At 43.2% G+C, this 18004-nt stretch overlaps 1 protein-coding gene across 2 annotated transcripts in view; it reads right to left on the bottom strand.

The window, feature by feature from the left end:
- Positions 1-18004, bottom strand: part of asic1b (acid-sensing (proton-gated) ion channel 1b) — a 144679-nt gene that overhangs the window by 41703 nt on the left and 84972 nt on the right. The window contains exon 1 of one of the 2 annotated variants that reach the window (XM_068712454.1): positions 5415-6080. The exons of the other annotated variant lie outside the window; for it this stretch is intronic. Within the exon in view, the coding sequence (XP_068568555.1) occupies positions 5415-6080 (666 nt within the window). Of the gene's footprint in view, positions 1-5414; positions 6081-18004 lie in introns of those variants that run through there. 2 annotated transcript variants of the gene reach the window in all.

Raw genomic sequence — 18004 nt, 5'->3', positions numbered from 1 at the left:
GCGCTTATGATGTTATGATGAACTGTAACTGTGATGGAATAGCTATATGAAAGAGAGCACCTCTGAACTTCTGATATGAATAAAATCTGAATAATGGGCAAAGAAGATGAGAGAAAGTCACAGACAGGTATCTGAATTTCCGTGTTAAATATTTAATGGCCCTGTGCAGTCACCACTCAAGAGCCCGTCATGACCACCTAACAACCGAGGTGGTCATGACGGGCTCACTCAAACTCGTTGGGTTCGCTCACACCGGGTCAGGATGCATCCGTGTTGTTGTGCTAGCGTCGCCTGATGGATCCGAACCTCCAACCAGCTAATGGAACGGCACAAATCAAACACAGATCAAGGAAAATAACATAAATCACAAAATGACTACGTATTACAAACGAAGGCACAAAAATCAATTTCAATTTAAAGGAGTGACAGTTTAATTAGGCTAATTGCACAAGGTGCAGAGTAACTGTTGCGTTGCTTCACACACTCAGACACCGGCGGTGCCACATCCAGTCAGTCTTTGCTCTTTGTTGGTGGAACACACATTATGATCTTTTCTTTTTTTCCCGAGGGATAATTTATATAATAATTTACTAACATCTAATTCATCACGGCATATGCTCGAAGATAATTACATTACACTCTCCCTGATACAATCTCTTCCCAATGGCTGCTTAAAAGAAGTGCTGAACCAGAACGAGGATTTACAGCTCGGAGCCAGATGGCGAGGCCAGCGCTGGCATTTGATTTTCTTTTTTCTCTGAAAATATTCCCCTCGCAGGCTGGTCTTGCCTATCTGTCTTTCTGTTAGAGCCCGAGCCCACATAGACTGATGCTCTTGAGGAGAAAGGAGAAGGGCGTAACCGGAGCCACTGGCTGATACTGTTGACAATGCTGAGGTTAGCGGAAAGGCAAGCTGTAGCCAACGGGGCTGTCTGTGGAGCAGGAAGCCGGGATTTGGATCACTGCTCCGAGTGGGGGGCTCAGATTCTGCTCTGGGACAGAATTCTCTGCAACATGAACCGTCGGTCTGCAGGGCCTTCACTTCACTATTGACCCCGGCCCGGAGCCAGAGCTCATCGCAGTGTGCGAGCAAACACACACACAGACAGACAGACTTTCTCATGACCAAACAGCAGGCAGACAGAGACGATCGAGACAGAGAGAGATGGAATGGACAGAAAGCCCCAGAGACTGAGAGAGACAGAAAGCAATCAATCAGCTCACTTCCCTCTCACTGCCCCTCCTCAATACTCCATCAATGGAGTCCGAGGGGCCTTTAGTGGCTCTTTAGCAGATATAATAAGGCACTAGCAGGAGTCCAGTGTTGACCGCTTTGGGACCAGTGCTGCTGCCAATTGCCACATTACGAGAAATAAATACACTTTATTGATTTGCTGTTCAGAAGAAAAGTATGACAGAAATAAATAATGCATGCTGTTAAGTGAGTCTGTCTGCTCTGTGGAATAGAAGTCCCTTCAACTTGTGTTCTCTCTAACAGCCATCAGGGGGCGACTCCTCTGGTTGCAAAAAGAAGTCTAATTGTAAAGAAGTTTCTTAGAAAATGACCCGATTTCTCTCTTGATTTATTACCTCAGTAAACATTGTAAACATGAGTTTATGGTCTCAAGTCGTCTTCAGTACAGCATGATGTTCATTTAGTAAATGATGGTCCATTTAAAGTCAAATAGACCATAAAGCAGGGTGTGCTTTAGGGCGGGGCTACCTTGTGATTGACTCACTACCACTACTACCGTTGTCCGGTCTGGAAGTTGTCTTTCACAGTGTTAATTGTAACATTTTAGTCGCATAGAAAAATGTCTTATTCAGTGTTTGGTTGTACTTAGGTCAACTCTATCGTCATTTCTGGTTCCAAAAAAACAAGATTGGCGAACTCGAGGCTTCACAACTGTAGTGCATGAACCAATGTTACGGTGACTACGTCCATCTCTTATACACTGTCTATGATGTAAGACTGTCCTACATGCCAGAAGCACATCTAACTTGTTAGTGATTGTGCTACTCCCTCTTTTTGCCTAATCTTGCCTCATTTGTTTTCTCTTTAACTGTCAACTGCTTTTTTTTTTGCTGTACAGTTTTCCTCCAGCTTACCTTATGCGTCTACTTCAGTTTGTGACTTCCCAGAATGCCCTTTGACAACTCCCAGGAAATGCGCTGACTCGTATTGCTTTTAATCAAAAAGGGGCTTAGCTAATATGCTAAGCTGGTTAACACTCTCCTGAACACTGAGATGTATCGACAACTACAAAATAAAACATACTGTGTGGTTGCATTACATCAGCCTACTGCAGCCTTCAAAGAGTCCCGTCATCTTTGATTCTGAAATGTAACACCACACATGATATACACCACGTTAACGTCGCTGAAAAATATCCCAGCAGATTATTGCATTATCAAAATAAATCTTGTTATCTGCAAAGATAAAACAAAAAATACTCTTCATATCACCAAACAACACAATGCGCGCAGAAAGACGTCACAAATAGCTGTTTCTAAGCAGCGGGGAATTGCCTCAAAGGGGACGTTTTCCTTAAATGACTCGTTATAAAATCTGTTCTTGAACAGAACAACACAGAACACATTTCAAATTTGCTCTGAAGCTGGGCAACAAAACAGTGAGAAAGCATAATTTTTATATTCCCTGCATGGGCGTGCATGAGCTGGAGGAAAAATCAATGATTATATTAGTGGGAGGCTGCAATGCAGGAAGGTTCAACTTCAAGTTAGACAAGTTCTTTAATTAGTCCCATTAGACCTGACAAAGAAATAATTACTTGTCACTCGTGTTGGTCAGGTCTTTAACCTTAATGCAATAACAGCGACACCTAAACCAGCAGGCACGCACACACCATTTCAGCAATGATATACAAAGACTCCCATGGCACCAGCCATGTATGAATGACACGTAAGAAACGGGGAACAACAATGTTGCACAACACATTCCATCAACACTCTCCTGTTGTATTTATTCACGACGGACTGCTTGAAGATAATCGGGTTTAAAAGGACACCGTTATGCAAGAATCTGCCTCGGCTTCCTTAAGGTGTGCAAAAATAATAATGTGATCTAAAGAGCACTCCATCTCCATCTGATTCAAAGTAAGATGTAATGACAGCAGGAAGGAGCTTTTGAGCAGCACCATGGCAGTCACGTCTGTCATTGAATAAAGCCTGGTCACTGACTCCCTCTCATGGTAATAAAACGGCAGACTGCACTGCAGTCACAGCGCCTTGTCTTTTAACAATCATATCAACAGAGGATGACGGCTGGCCCTATTTCACCTCAAGGACATTGGCCATACACCCCATTTCATTTCCATCTGTGATACTGATTGCCCGACCAGGACATTTTTCAATTTTTGCTTGGGTAAGATCAGAATAAAAATATGTAGAGTAAGAGCTCTAGTCTGCTGTCAAAGCAACATTTTGCTCTCTTTTAGGAATGCAATGAAATCCTGATGCCTTTTTGTACCAAGTGCCAACATATACAGTGCATGGCCTCACAGTGACGGTAAACTGTCAGAGATTGTGTTCAATTTCTTTGAAGCCAAAAATACCAGTGCTACTACTATTATGGAGACTCTATTTTCAATCTTCATATTCTTCACTGCAGCAATGAGTCTATTTCACTGCAGGATCATTAATTTCATCCTGCTTGCACACACTGAACTGAGATAAAAAAAAATACTCATTTTAATTATTTTCCCTTGCACTTGAAGAGTTCACACCTCCATATATTCCAAATTCATGACTTTCATTTCACTTTCCCCAAACTCACAGTCCTGCGTTTTGGTTGACGGGATGCAGCCATGTACAGCTTTCTACTTCAGAAGCTCCCAGCCCCAAAATGTCAGCGCTGCTTTCTGTGTTGACACTGTCAAGTTTTGAATAAAAGAAATTAAAAGAATCCCCTGTTGAGACAGACCTTTTTGTTTAATGCCTTGTCACTCTGCTTTGCTCTGCCTTCCTCGTGACAGATGTTAGACTGTAAATGAGTTCATGACAACATCTTAGAGTAAGTACATGTATAGTTTTGTGTTTCATAACACTTATTTTAACTCATAAAACATGTCTCTTAAAAAAATTGCTTTGGCTGAAAGTACTTATTATTTTCATCAAGATTAATCGATTAATCATATATTTTATAAACTCAGAAAACAGTGAAAAATTCGCATCACAATTTCTTAGAGCCCAAGTTAGATATTCAAATTCCTTTCTTTGTCCTACCAAAAATAAAAAAAATATTAGATTTACTATCAATTTAGACAAAAAAACCCCCAAGAAATAATGACATTTAACCCACAACGAGTGATTTTTTTGGCATTTTGGTATAAATATCACAAAAATGATTGACAATTATCAAAAACGTTGAGATTTACTTGCTCTGTCAATCAACTAATCAATATGCGACTTCTCCTTTAGGTGCTAGAATCACTTGTAACTACAACTTTCACTAATGCTATAACAATTTTACAACAACTAAAACAGCATGATAGAAATAATTGAAGTGTAGCTCAACAAAGGCATCTTGTCATCTAGTTAGTCTAAATGGGAATAGCGTGTCATGTACAGGCTTTTACACACTGATGTAATTGCAGCTCATGTAACTTTAATGGATCCATTAGCAGTCGGTGCATACCTGTGCAAAGGTCAAGGGAAATCAATAGACCAATAACTGGATCTGGTCAACACTTCTTGGTAATTCAGTGTAATTCAGTATTCCGCTTGTGTGCTGACCGATATGCACACTCAAGGGAACACAGGGCAGCCGCTACAAAACCAAATACACCCCAAAAAATCAGGGAAAGTGTGTCCAACGAGAGGCTGTCCTGAAGTTTCTTAAATTGAGTTAAAGCAGTTTAACTCAATAGCAGCTGTATACCAAGTTTGCCACTTTAAGTAATGGGACCTGCTTTTATTATGTCTGCTCTTTTATTTATTTACAATAGAGTTTCATTGAAGCAGACACGCTGACTTACAAAAACATTGATATTTACAGCAGAGACTTGGGATTGTGAGTCACTGAATTACCGCACAGCTGTAAATAAACAGTTTCTCCTATATCAGGGATTAAGTCAGTGAGGACGACTATCCTTGCATTACAGTTTAGTTTTTAGTATTGGATTTTATTGGACGTCCTTATTTAACCCCAATCAACCCAAAAAGAAGATTCTTCTTGATCCAGCAGCCTCAGCTATATATTCCTTGAGGCGACGTTCCAATTTTGGATCCCCATATGGAATATCACCAATCAATCAAAACCATCAAGTCTACGAGACGCATGTAAAAGACCTCCAGCTCAACTCGCACTGATGATTTCCAATTTATAGTCTGCTGGTTCCCAGACGGATCAAACATTTGAAAGTATTTTGCAGCGGGGTCCCGGTGTGACCTACCTCTCTGAAGTTCTCGGGGCCACAGTCTATGCCTCTGAAGTTACACTCCAGCAGCATGTCCTCCATGCGGTGTCGGGTGCGGTTGTAGAACTCGTCCAGGCTGAAGCGAGAGCCCGGCTGGCGGTCCGGCTCCGGGGCGAGCGGGAACCCCGGTGCCATGCCTTCCTCGAAGCCCAGCAGAGGGCCCATGAAAATCAGGTCGCTGTAGCTCATCTGAGACTTCCGAACATAGTTGTAGTTACACATGGTGACAGCCGGAAAGGTCATGTTGTTGGCCACATTTTCGTCCAGCATGGTGATGTAATCATATTGGTAGTAGTATATGATCCTGTCGACCACCTGGAGCAAGAAAGCGGACAGGGCCAAGGTGAAGACCACCGCCCACAAACCCTGGCGGATGCCGAACTTCTTGCCCTCCACAAACACGTGGTTGGCGCCGTGGAGCGAGCAACCGTCGAAGAAAGCGGCGAGGTTGTCCACCTCCTCGAGGCTGTCCTCCTCGTCATTGTAATCGTCCACCTGGCCGTCCAGGTAGTCCTGCGAGTCCCCATCACCGTAACTCTTCTTCACCCGCTTGTAGTGGTCGTCGAAACCGTCGTGGCCGTACCCTCTGCCGGGCTCGTCGTCGGCAGAGAAGGAGATGGTGCACATGATCCGGACCGGCATGGTGGCAGGATCAATAAGGTATTAACGCCTTAGGAATAAGATAATCAGTCCAAGATCCGCGAAGCAGTGAAATCTGGCAAATCTGTCTACTGACACAAAACCATCAGGTGAAATAACCCTGGCATCAAGCAATTAGACAACAACAAACGCCTACAGAGTGTTACTTCTGTCACAAACTTGGTCGGTCCTTTAAAGTCAAGGTCAAAATACTGACTCAATCAACCACACACTGCACCAAAAGTCAAAACATCATCTGAAGCACAAGCTGAAAAGAGCCAGACAACTCCAGTCGCTGCCATTCACGTCTACTTTGAGTTCAACTGAGATGCCTTGTCTGGGTTTGTCCTTGTGTCCCGGTGCAGATCCATCCCGTAGAGCAGTTTTGAAAGGGAGAAGAAGAAGAAGTAGAAGAAGAAGAAAAGGAGGAGGAGGAGAAGGAGGAGGAGGGGAAAGAAGGTGAGGCCGTGAGGAGTATAGGACACAGAATACTCCCACAGGGCCCAGCCACAGGTCACCGTGCCGGGGCAGAGTTTCACCATTTACAGGAAAAAGAAAAAAGAAAAGAAAAGGAGGCTTGATGCAGTGGGAGAGAGAACGTGTAAGAGACTATGTACGGTAGCGAAAGCACAAAATGGGCTGTTATTTCTGCTGATTTTATTGTTCCTGTGCCTGACCCCCCCCACCCCCCCACAAAAAATGATCTCAGCACAGTTGTGTAATCAAATGCAAATAATACTTAGGTGTTATTGAAATGACTACAGATGAGCAATTGGAGAAGAGTCACACACTGGAAATGTACAACACAACCGCGCATGCAATGGTTTCATTGGAAGATGTGCTCTGACGATGGATGTTAAAGCATAGCAACAAATAAGAGGTGTTGTTTTAGAAGATTCAGGGAGAGGAAGCAATAAGTTCATGTGCGATGCCTAATCAAAAAAAAAGAAGCTATTACAGAGCAACCGCCAAGGAGAGAAGTCAAGGAATTTAATTAAGACTTCCATTTGCTCATTGTTATTTTCAATCTATCGGTTCATTTTACCGACAGATATCCACATGGCTGCGAGCAGGTCTGTGGAAAGCAGATTAAATTCAAGCAAATATGTACAAGTAGTGTGGGGGGGGGGGGCATCTGAACTGGATCCTTTCATTATTGAATATGGAGTTAAATGCAGATTCCCAGAGGTGGTGTTGGTTGTTATATGAAAAGGAAATGTAAGAGACCGATCCCTCTGTATCGATCCACCTCCATTAGACTGAGATCATTTTCAGAAACATGATGGTGGTCGAAGATGAAACATTAGACGCGTTTAGGGAGATGACGGCACTCTTTACAATAAAAAAAACACACAACAGCTAATGATACCACGGGACACCTCTGAGGAGCAGCTACATTAAACCTGTAAAACACATTACCCAAACCGATCCGTTGGGTTGAGCTTTTAAACCACAACGACCCGTCGGCGTGTTTTCATCGTGGGCGGGGAGGGGGGGCTCTAATATCAAGTGAGAGGGTGAGAAAGGTAGCAGACTTGGTCAATATGTACTTAACTGCAGCTGTGAAGATTGTCCATCGAAGGAGAAAAATGCTGACGATAAGAGAGCAAAAAAAGACTTGTGGCTTGGCCTTGATCCGGGATGTTTGAGTCTGCGCCTGATAGCCTCTGCTTCTTGAATATGTATTAGTGATCAGTAGATAGCCTCCGACATCGAGCCTGAACTAACAAGAAGGGTCACAGAGCTCCCTCAGCTGCAGTCCCTTAGCCTTCTGATGGCTACTACTGAATATTCACATGCGCTAACAACTTGCATTTGGCACAAGGTGGCAAGTTGTGAAACTGCTGTGGAGGAAATCGCAGTAGAACAGTGCAGTGACCCTCGGAACAAAGTCAGATGATTAGGTTCATGCACTTGGTGCCAAAATATCTTAATTACGTTGTCATTGTAGATTTATCGACGCTCACAGGGTTGCAATAAATCCGTGTTTGTTTTGGCAACTGTGTTCGTCTCCAGAGAGATAAATCCAAACGCAAACACGACTGTCTTGCTCCATTCTTTCCCCATTTATCTTTTCTTTTGCGTCTTTTCATCCTTCCCTTGTCATTACTCAATGCTTTGAAAGCCATGTTCACTGCGCCTCATTATGCACACTGGTGTCCCCACTAGGGGGCAGCAGCAACACATCTAATCCTGCAGTCTTTCCTCAGGGCTGAAACTGCCATGACGAAGCATTAGAGGACTTTAAAGGCAACCCATCAAGAGTGAAGATGCCAACTGTAATACAAAAGTGCTTTCTCTCTGTCTTATGTATGTTACACTAGCTATTATTATATAAATGTGTCAAGCGCATTCAAATCGTTTCTTTCGTAACAAGAGGTTTGGATCTTAACGAAGGACTTGCCACCAGAATTACACTTAATAAACTGTAGAAAAAGGGGGAGAAATTACAGACAATGACACAGTTGTTGATTTTGTAGACCCACACATGTTAGCTTTGCAAACTGTTGTGAAAACCCATTTCATCGTAACACATTTTAGAACCAGAAATGTGACTTCACTCCCTTAAAATTTGCCTGACTGAATTAAACAGCACTTAAAGTACATTAAATCATCCTAAAAGGCAGCGGCCTGTAGAGACTTAAGTATCTGACCATTAACTACTCCCACAGTCAAATCCAGCTGGGAGCCTTTGTTGTGTGTTGTTCCCATCTCTGCCCCCCCCCCCCGCCACAGGAAAAACATCATCCTGAGAAAAATCTTGTTTCTCTCCACGGACGAACCCTGACCTCACAGTGAAAACAGGAACTAATAAAACAATATGGCAATGTTTCGAGCGTACATTTTCAAATCAGGTCAAAAGGTGGCAGTGTTGTGACGCGAGCGTCCGAGGTCACGGCTGCAGCACACACACACACACACACACATACACACACACACACACACACACACACACACACACACACACACACACACACCTCGGGCTGGGATTTCAACAAGGCCACGCATTTCGCCATGGTCAGAGTGAGAGGAGCGCAGGGCAGATGAGAGGAGAGGTTTAACGCTCCCTTTCAAGTCTCTCTTTCCAGCTCCGCTTACAGCTAGGATCGACCTGGCGTTGCCATGGATACATCCTGGCCGTCAGCGAGAGAGGATGCACAAAGCCCATTACTCAGAACACGCATATAGTCCACACACACACACAAACACACACGGACACAAACACACACATTTAGGTACACACACACAGACAAACAGACACACTCAAAAAGAAAAAACAAACATGGACACATGACAGTCTGTGTAGCTTTCACACACACACACACACACACACACACACACACACACACACACACACACACACACACACACAATGAACGGACGCTGACTTGCTTTCACATGATATATGCGTGCCTCATAAACCTGATTTGACTCAGGATTTGAAGTGAGAGCGGAGAGAGTCACGATGACAACATGAAGATATCACAAGGAAGAGCCGGGACACTGAGGGGATGATATTACTTTCTTAGAGGCATGGTTCAATCAATAGTCTAGCATTCGTATTCTTCGGTTATTGTGGTATTCAGTGGATTTCGGCCTGCGCATGAAAAACAAAGAGCAAGAAAACAAGCGCCGAGCTCGGCCCATTCCCAAAAGATGCTGTGGTAGAATGAGGCAGAGGCCAAAGGCAACGATGCTGTTCTCCAAAACACAATATTGTGTCCACACCTTTCAACAGGGGCCACTGTTATCTGATACACACAGTGTTGTGCGCAGAAGCTTCCCTGCTGGGAGAAAATAATACGGAGAGAACAATGACCTATTTTTTTTAAGTGAGTTGTTGTTGCCAAACAACACATTTCTCATTTAAAGGAGTGCGGAGGTGATGCACAACTTCATGACTTGTCCTACAATACATGTGATAAGAACACCAGTTTTGTGATGACACACAGAGCAGAGACGGGGAACCTCCGGTTATGAATGTGAAGCCAATGCGGAAGTATCTTAAACGTGCATTATCTCTACTGGCCAGCAAGGGGTGACTCCTCTGGTCGCTAAAAGAAGTCAGATTGTATAGAAGCCAGACCAGCTCCTTTAAACGCGACCTTGTCTTTTAGCTATGATGAAATGAAAGATTTAAACTGGCCGATTAAGTTGGGCTCACAGTTATGTGTGTCGGCTAGTAAGCTTTCGTCAGAGGTATAATGGTCAGGTGCTGCTTTTCAGTGCTGTGTGAATTGGTTATGCATTCAGAATGACGGCTTCTATGGATGAAGACCAGCCTCGGCCTCACATAACATCAAGTGTTTGAAAGGAGGTTGAGCATCAGTAAATGATGACTTGCCTGTCAAAACATTTTTGAAAAAGTTTTCCTCGAGCCCAAGGTTAAAGTCCTGGTTTTGTTCAAACAACTTACCATCATGAAAGACAAAGAAAAGTGGAAAACCATCACATTTGAGAGGCTGGAACCAGTGATGTTTTTGTAATTTGACATGACAAAATTACTTGACGGGTTATTTGATTGGTTGGCGATTCATTTTCAGTCAAAATTGCAGCTTTAGACAAATGTTTTTTTGTCACTTGACTAAGACGAGAACTAATGCCTCATTGCATTGCATGGCTGACCTTGACTCCCTTTTGGTACCAGGTCCTTTCCTCAATTTCGTTCTCTACTGCCGAAACTGCCGTGACATCATCTTCAGCGCGACACTCTAGCAACCAAACAGAGGAACATCTGCACGTAGTGAATTGCATGCCGTAGTTTTGAAAAAATTGCTGGTTTGTGTAGGACCTCAACAATTATCTCTGACCAATCAGTGGTTTGCAGTGTTTTGAACTCCACCTTTTATTATCGTCTCAGCTCACATAGAACCGAGGTGGTACCAAAAAAAGTACCAGGTACCATCCACAACCAAGAAAGAGCGAGTCGAGTTGAGTATAGCTGTGCTGTGCCATGCGGTGGACATGGGATACACAATTTGCTCACTACTTGTGGCGTTCTATTGGCCCAGCTGACTAAGCACATCATAAAACTACAACGTCAAAAGTTTAAACCCAGCCCAGAACTGCCTGTTTAACTCCCATTATCTACCAATTTGTTCAGTTTTTCTCATCTTTAAGCAATTATCTAAACTAGAATTAAAGTTTTCCATGGTCATCACTGCCTGTTTAACACTGCAGAGCAGATCTTGCTTTCGACACACTGACGTTGCCGAGCAAAGCCTTCCCTTCCACACTTCTTTCCCCACGTTTCTGCCCACCTTCACCCACTGCAGGGCCCGGGCTCAGACAATGCAGCAACGGGGCCATCAGCGGGCGCTGCTCAGTGGGCAGTGGAGTCGGGTCTTGAGAGGGATTTTCATTGTGATGCAGGCTGAAGTCAAAGACAAATATTCATACGAGGGCGAGCTACAGGCAGAGCACGAGAGCGCTGCATCTCAAACTGCGCCGATATTTATGACATGCCTTGAAATCCACACTACGTAGCGATGGGAATCTAATGGCCTCAAGTGCTTTTAGTGCAAATAAAATAAAATAAACAAGACTAACGTGAAACAGAGACAGAGCGATGGTGTTAAGGCTAGTACAATTTGACACGGCATTGAAGCTGGAGACAGATGCCAGATTGGGATTCATAGCAGAGGACGACAGATGAAATCAATGGAGATGTCGTGTCTCCTTTTTTGAAATCATTGCAATCCATTGAAATGCCAGCCTGTTCGGATCAGTCAGGACCTTCAGAGCCTCCTCCTCTCAAAGGGGCTCTGATTGACATGTCAAACGTGAACAGAGCTGAGGTCAGAGGGCCACGATAGCCGCTCTTTGATTGGCTCCACATCCTGCAGCATTACACAGCGGCGCCGGCTCCCCCTCCGAGCGTGATCATCACTCGGTGCAACCCATTACCTCCACGGTGAGGTCTCCACTGTCTCCATCTCACCTATTTGAAATCAGCCTGTGCCCGTTCCGTCTCTGTTTGATTCACTCCGACTTTATCTCTCTCAATTTCTCCCCGCTCTCTGCCTTTCGCTTCCCCTCCCTCTCTATCTCTATTACCAAGATGAGCACCGGTGGGGGCAGCAGGCTGCCTTTTAACACAAGAGCCGAGAGGGACACAGTTATCAAGCTGAATGGTTTAAATATGTCACACGGTGGCATTTTCATAAAGCCAATTCATAAGGGCAGGCCCGGAGTCACACAGCTCGGGGATCTCAACACTAATATCAGCGAATGCTACGTCTGTATTCAGCACCTCCATCTGCATCGCTTCATACATACCAATAAACGCTAGGCGAGCTCCCTCGATACGCACGCAGTCACTAAACTCTTTAAATAGACAATGAGGCTTGTTTTTTTTTGCAGGTTTTAACAGTCATCTGGCGTACCTATTATAATACATGGACATGCTGAGGCTGTGTTTTGAAACGTCCAGAGTCTTTACTGGGGCTCAGACATAATGTGTTTTTGTCTGTGTCTTGTCATTATTTCTGTCTGAAACCCATGCAAATAACAAACAGGAATTACGTGAGAATCACCACATTCGCTGTATTGCACCCTTTTCCCAGGTGTATTTTCTTCTATTTTTTTGTTTTTCAAAGTCTGTCAAAAATGATGTTATATGTTCAGCAAGAAATTCTGATCTCAGTGAATCATTTCACTCGCTTCGAGTGTTGAATGTTATCAGCATTATTAGCCTCACAGATTCGGGTTGGAAGAGGATTTTGTGCAATCAAATAGTAAAAATGTACTTATTTTACCTTTTTGTTACATAACTTAAATACTTATACTTACTTTAACTCAAACCACAATCTCTTCCTAAACCTTGCTATGTAGTTTTGTTGCCTAAAAATAAAGTTGTTAACGTTACGTTTCACTGAAACAGCGTGGTGGGTGCAGATTGTCCTGTCTGAAGCATTAGTGTGGTAGTTAGAACCACTGATGATGCCCATTAAATTGGCTGATAACATTCACAATGGAGGATCTTTTTCACTGTGGTTGCAGAACAAATACCATTCATTTTGCACTGTTCTAAAATAAGTTGCTCAAAACTCAGCGTGGATTGTGACTCAACTTCCTCTCTAGTCGCACAGCAGGAGCACTCTGGTTTTCTTAAGATTCAAAGGATGTGGAACTGACTGAAGCTCTCAAAAAGTAGCAGGGAGTTAGCAGGCAGGACACGTTTTTTTCTCTCAAATTTAAATTCTGCAAAGCTTCACACAAAGAATGTTTTACTAATGAATTAGTAAGGGAAATTAACTTTGTAACAGATAAATCAAATTGATTACATACATTTCAATGTTTTAAGTCATGACAGTCGTGTAAAGAGTAACATTGTATAAGCATCTGCCACAGTTTACGGGTCGGTGATGACATCATGGGGCTTCCTAACTCCAGCTGGATACCTTGATCTCATGATTTCATAGTGAAACTGAATGTCTGGGCTCTAATTAGTTGAAGCATCGAGTGGTGACAGTCCATAGTTGAGTAGATCTCCTGTTTTCTTTGGAATCTGCACAATGATGACAGCCCTGCAGGTGGTGCAGGACTTTTATGAATCTTGCTGAAATGTTGCACATGAAGTCCCGAAAATATGAAGTTTTAGTCATAAAAAAAAAATTCAAGAGTAATGGCACGCCTAAATGTGATGTTAAGCTATAAACTAAATAATATGTGCTGTGATGAAACACATCAATGCTGCTGTTAAAATTGACACTCACTAAATTCACACTCATGGTTAAAAATGGCTACTGTTTTGAATTAGTCCAAATATTGCAAGGCCAATTATGAGACTATAATCACAGCACAGCACAAGCTGTTCTCTTCTATCTGTGTACTGGAAAATGAATGTGCTAAAAAGCTAAACTTTATTTTCAAAGCACATTTCATTCCAGGTGGAGGCACAATTTGCTGCACAACGCGTGAGCTATACCATTGACATTGCAGCCACAAACACTGTGTGGATAGTGTAAATTTTAAAACCTTAGACATAAGTTATATAATATATGTCAGTGAAGACCATTAAGATGGAGGAATATAAATTAAAATAATAAAGATCAGCAACTCATTAGTAAGAATTAACAAGACATGTGAATTAAAACCAGTTAGAATAAAATTAAATCAAATAATAACTAAGTTGACTGATAAAAAACAAAAACATTTGTAAAAACCAATAAATGAAGTATGAATTCAATAAAACTAAATAAAGATTAAGACTGGCAAACCAGACAGTTGAAGGCGCAGCTGCAAAGGAATGTTTTCAGACTCATTTTAAAGGACGACAGTGTTGGAGCCCTTAACATGATTGGGTATGCTGCTCTAGCGGCTTGGAGCATAAAAGCTACCAGTTTCACCAATTCTTGCCCATTATGTGTATTTTATTCTGTCCTACAGTCACTCACACAGATGCTCAAACACACACGGCCATGTTGACAACGACTCCATCACTGCCACGAAATGTACGGGACGCTTTCAGGTGGCAAACAAACCTTTGTGTCCCACCACCACTCCTCGACAGGTGACGGACAGTCAGCCGAGGCCAGATTCATCACAGACAAACACACATGAAGGTCTGAGCGACAGCACCCGGTGCATCTCGGCTTCGCCATTCAGCGGCGCTACCTCCAACGACCCCTCAGGGGAGAAGGGGGAAGGGAGGGCGGTAGAGGTAGAGAGAGAGGGTGGAAGAGGGAGTGAAGAAGGTGTGGTATAAAAAAGACTAGAGGGAACAAAAAGAGGAGGGGGGGGCCAGATGCTCGCGCTCAGATCTATTTGTCATGTCAGATAATATGACAAGCGCTTCAAGGGGGAGTTTATAACGAGATTATTGAGAGTACCTCGATTTATTTGCAGGACTAAGAGAGCCAAGACTCACAGGGGGGGCCTGACGTGCTCATCACTTTTTAAAACCAGATTAGATTTTGTTCATTTGCTTATGGGATTATCTTGTATCTTCGAGTAAAACTCAAAATTTGTCAGGGACGTGGATAGTTTAGATAATTGGGGAAGCGTCAGCCTCGGCTGTTGATCTTGCCAATTTTACTGAGAAGACTGCTTTAACAACCTCCGTCATGACGGATTGCATAATGCAATAATGCATGCTCTCAGTCCTCTTGCTCAGTGTTTCCCAAAGTTTTTTATTTTTTTCTGGAGACTCACTTTGTGACAAAAGACAAACTATCGTGGCCCAATTTTTTAAAAAAGGGCCTAATCGACTGTACATATCGTGAGAAGAGCAGATTTGTGCGTAAATGAACGCTCTGACAATTTCTCCTGACATTTCTTTATCACCTTAAATTATCTTCAATAGGTAAATGAAAGAGACATACCTTTGATAAATGTGTTATTAAGAACATATGCACATTAAATATTCAATAAATGAGACAGAATAAATGCATTTAGGCGGAGTAAACAGGCTGTTGTTTTTTCCTCTCAGAAGTAAAACAAACAGCATGTACACTAGCCTTTCATATCAGAGTGGAGGTTATAAGTGGGCTAGAATAACCAGAACGAAACGAACATTCAGGCTCTCTCGTGTGGCTCAAAGGTGTACTGCAGATAGAAATGGTAAATAAACGACTATGGAAGAAATTCCTCTAATTTATTTGGCGACCCAAATAAGAATTCATGGACCCGCCTGTCGGTCCCGGCCCAGTCTCTGGGAGTGACTGCTCTAGCTATCCATCCATCTATTCGCGTCATCACTTCTCCGCCTGCTTCATTTTACACACTTGCATTACAGCATTTCCTCTGATTAAAACGTGCTGCCAGGTGCAAAGTTCCCACCAAAAGGCAAGGCATCAATTTCCATCCCTCAGTGGAGCAGGTGGGCGGAAGGTTTAAGTCACACTTCAGTCAGCAGAACCGCTGTGTCCAAAAGGTTCATAATGAGTCCGTCCCCATGTGACCGTTTGTTCCCTTTAAATGCAACAAAGGGACCAAGCTCGGACACCGAACAACGTCGTAAAAAAAAAACAACTGTGGTTGCTAAAACACAGCAGAGGGATTTCTCTTCATTCAAAGTCTGACGTGTGAAAAACCAAAATGATGAACAAAAGAAAAAAAGAGAACAGGAAAGAGTGCTGCTTTGTCTTCTATATCATAATGAAAAGAGAAATTGGAGTGGTCTGTTGGTGGGCTCACCTCTCGTCGTTGGGTGCACCTGTTGTCACTCTACAAAATTAAAATGAAGCCAAAATCACAAACTTGTTTTTTGCTGCCGTGTCACATCCAAACTGTGATTAAATCCTTTTATGAAGTTCTGAGAGAATGTCCTGAGAATTAATGCGATGTTTAACACTTCACATTTACCTCCTTGGCCTCTAATGAGTTGTAGATGGTAAAAAAGATTAGAGAGCCATCAACTAGCAAAGATTAGGATGTGGACAGGCCTCGACAGGGGCTCACTATATGAGATTTACCATTTCCCCATCCCAAATAAGGGCCTCGCTGCTGATGAGAAGGGGGCAAAATCAATACGCCCGCCTCGTTCCCATGCTCGGCAGGAGCACGAGGCACTAAAAGAGGGTCAATGATTTAGCGCATCCCTCGCTGAAGGAAATTAATAAACATGAGGGTGCGGGTTTGTGCCGTGGCATGTACGGCGTTCACATCAGAGAGGTGAGAATGATGGGAAAGTTAATTCCGCCTGCTAAGATAGCTGGCACCGGGAGATGGGAGGTCACTTCTATTTCGTTTCGGCAGAGAACACAGTTCTGCCTCTCTCCTCCTCGAGTTTTGTTCTATCACCACATCACTCTTTCCTGGGAGAGAAAAGTTATCAGTATTAATTTGGATGAAGATATTTATTTTTCAGTCTGCATTCTCTTCACCAAGTATGTGGCTATAATTCAAATCCAAACATTCAACTTTCCACTTCACATTTGTAGATTCGCTAACTTGCAGCCACTTGAGGCAGAAACACAGATGAAAAAAAACCCCAACATAACGATATGTAGGGATTTACATGGGAGGGAGTAAACCCACATGGCGCCGGCATCAACAAGAGGCAGTCATTAAACTGTGTCCTGAGGAGGTGCAGTGACAGCTTCAAGTAGTTTGGTATTACACCGCCATGCCCAATTTACAAGCCAGATGATATTTGCATCAGAGGCAGAGAAATTCCTCAGTGAAAACACAGCTTAGGGAAGAAAAGCATCTTCTGTTATCAGACTGATAAGGACAGCGCTGCTCGCATCGTCGTTATTTTTCTTGCTAGTTTTTCCTCCTCTTCTAGAGTAAGCCTCTTATACAGTATGTTCCCCCCCCCCCCACCCAGCTGAATAATGTATCTGAGAACCGAAAATGTGGCCGTATGCCTACACTTTATTTCACTGATTCCACTGATACAGGGCTTACGTATGATTTGTATTTACCCTTCCAAAGTCTGCATTAACAAAACTATTGTTTAGCATTTTCAAACAGCAGGTTTCTTAAGTCATGAAATGAACCAATTGCCCTCTTCCTTTTTGTCCAAGTTACCTTTAGACACTTTGCTTAAGGGGGTGAAATCCTGCCTTTAAGGGATAGTGCCTCAGTCCTCTTTGATGAGTGCTGCAGGCAGCTACCTGGCTCGATGATTTCAATTCAAAGAGAGAAAAAAGAAGCCTCGGTTCATTAGGGCAGGAGAAAGTCGGATATTATAGAGAGAAGCTGCTGGCTGAAATAGAAAGTCGCCCAAATGAGAACCCAAGCATGTTTTCCATCAGGCGGCGTAAAACTGGTGATAACCACGAACTTTCAAGTGAACGACTCTGGGAAGCTGCTTTGATGTTAGTTGACAAGGAGCCAGTAATGAGGAGGTTGACTTTGCTCTCACTGGAACCCCCCCCCCCCCCCCCCCCCCCTTACCCAAACCTCTTCTCTTTGAATCAAATGATTGCATGTTAGTATGCTGAAACTGCGCGTCTGTCCATTTGTTGATACTGCTC

Source organism: Cebidichthys violaceus, unplaced genomic scaffold (genome assembly GCF_023349555.1).
Source record: "Cebidichthys violaceus isolate CVI_PGR_0920_01 unplaced genomic scaffold, fCebVio1.0.p SCAF_17, whole genome shotgun sequence".
NCBI classification, from domain to species: Eukaryota; Metazoa; Chordata; class Actinopteri; order Perciformes; family Stichaeidae; genus Cebidichthys; species Cebidichthys violaceus.
The sequence above is the reverse complement of the archived record's forward strand: the minus strand, read 5'-3'. Positions and strand labels throughout refer to the sequence as shown.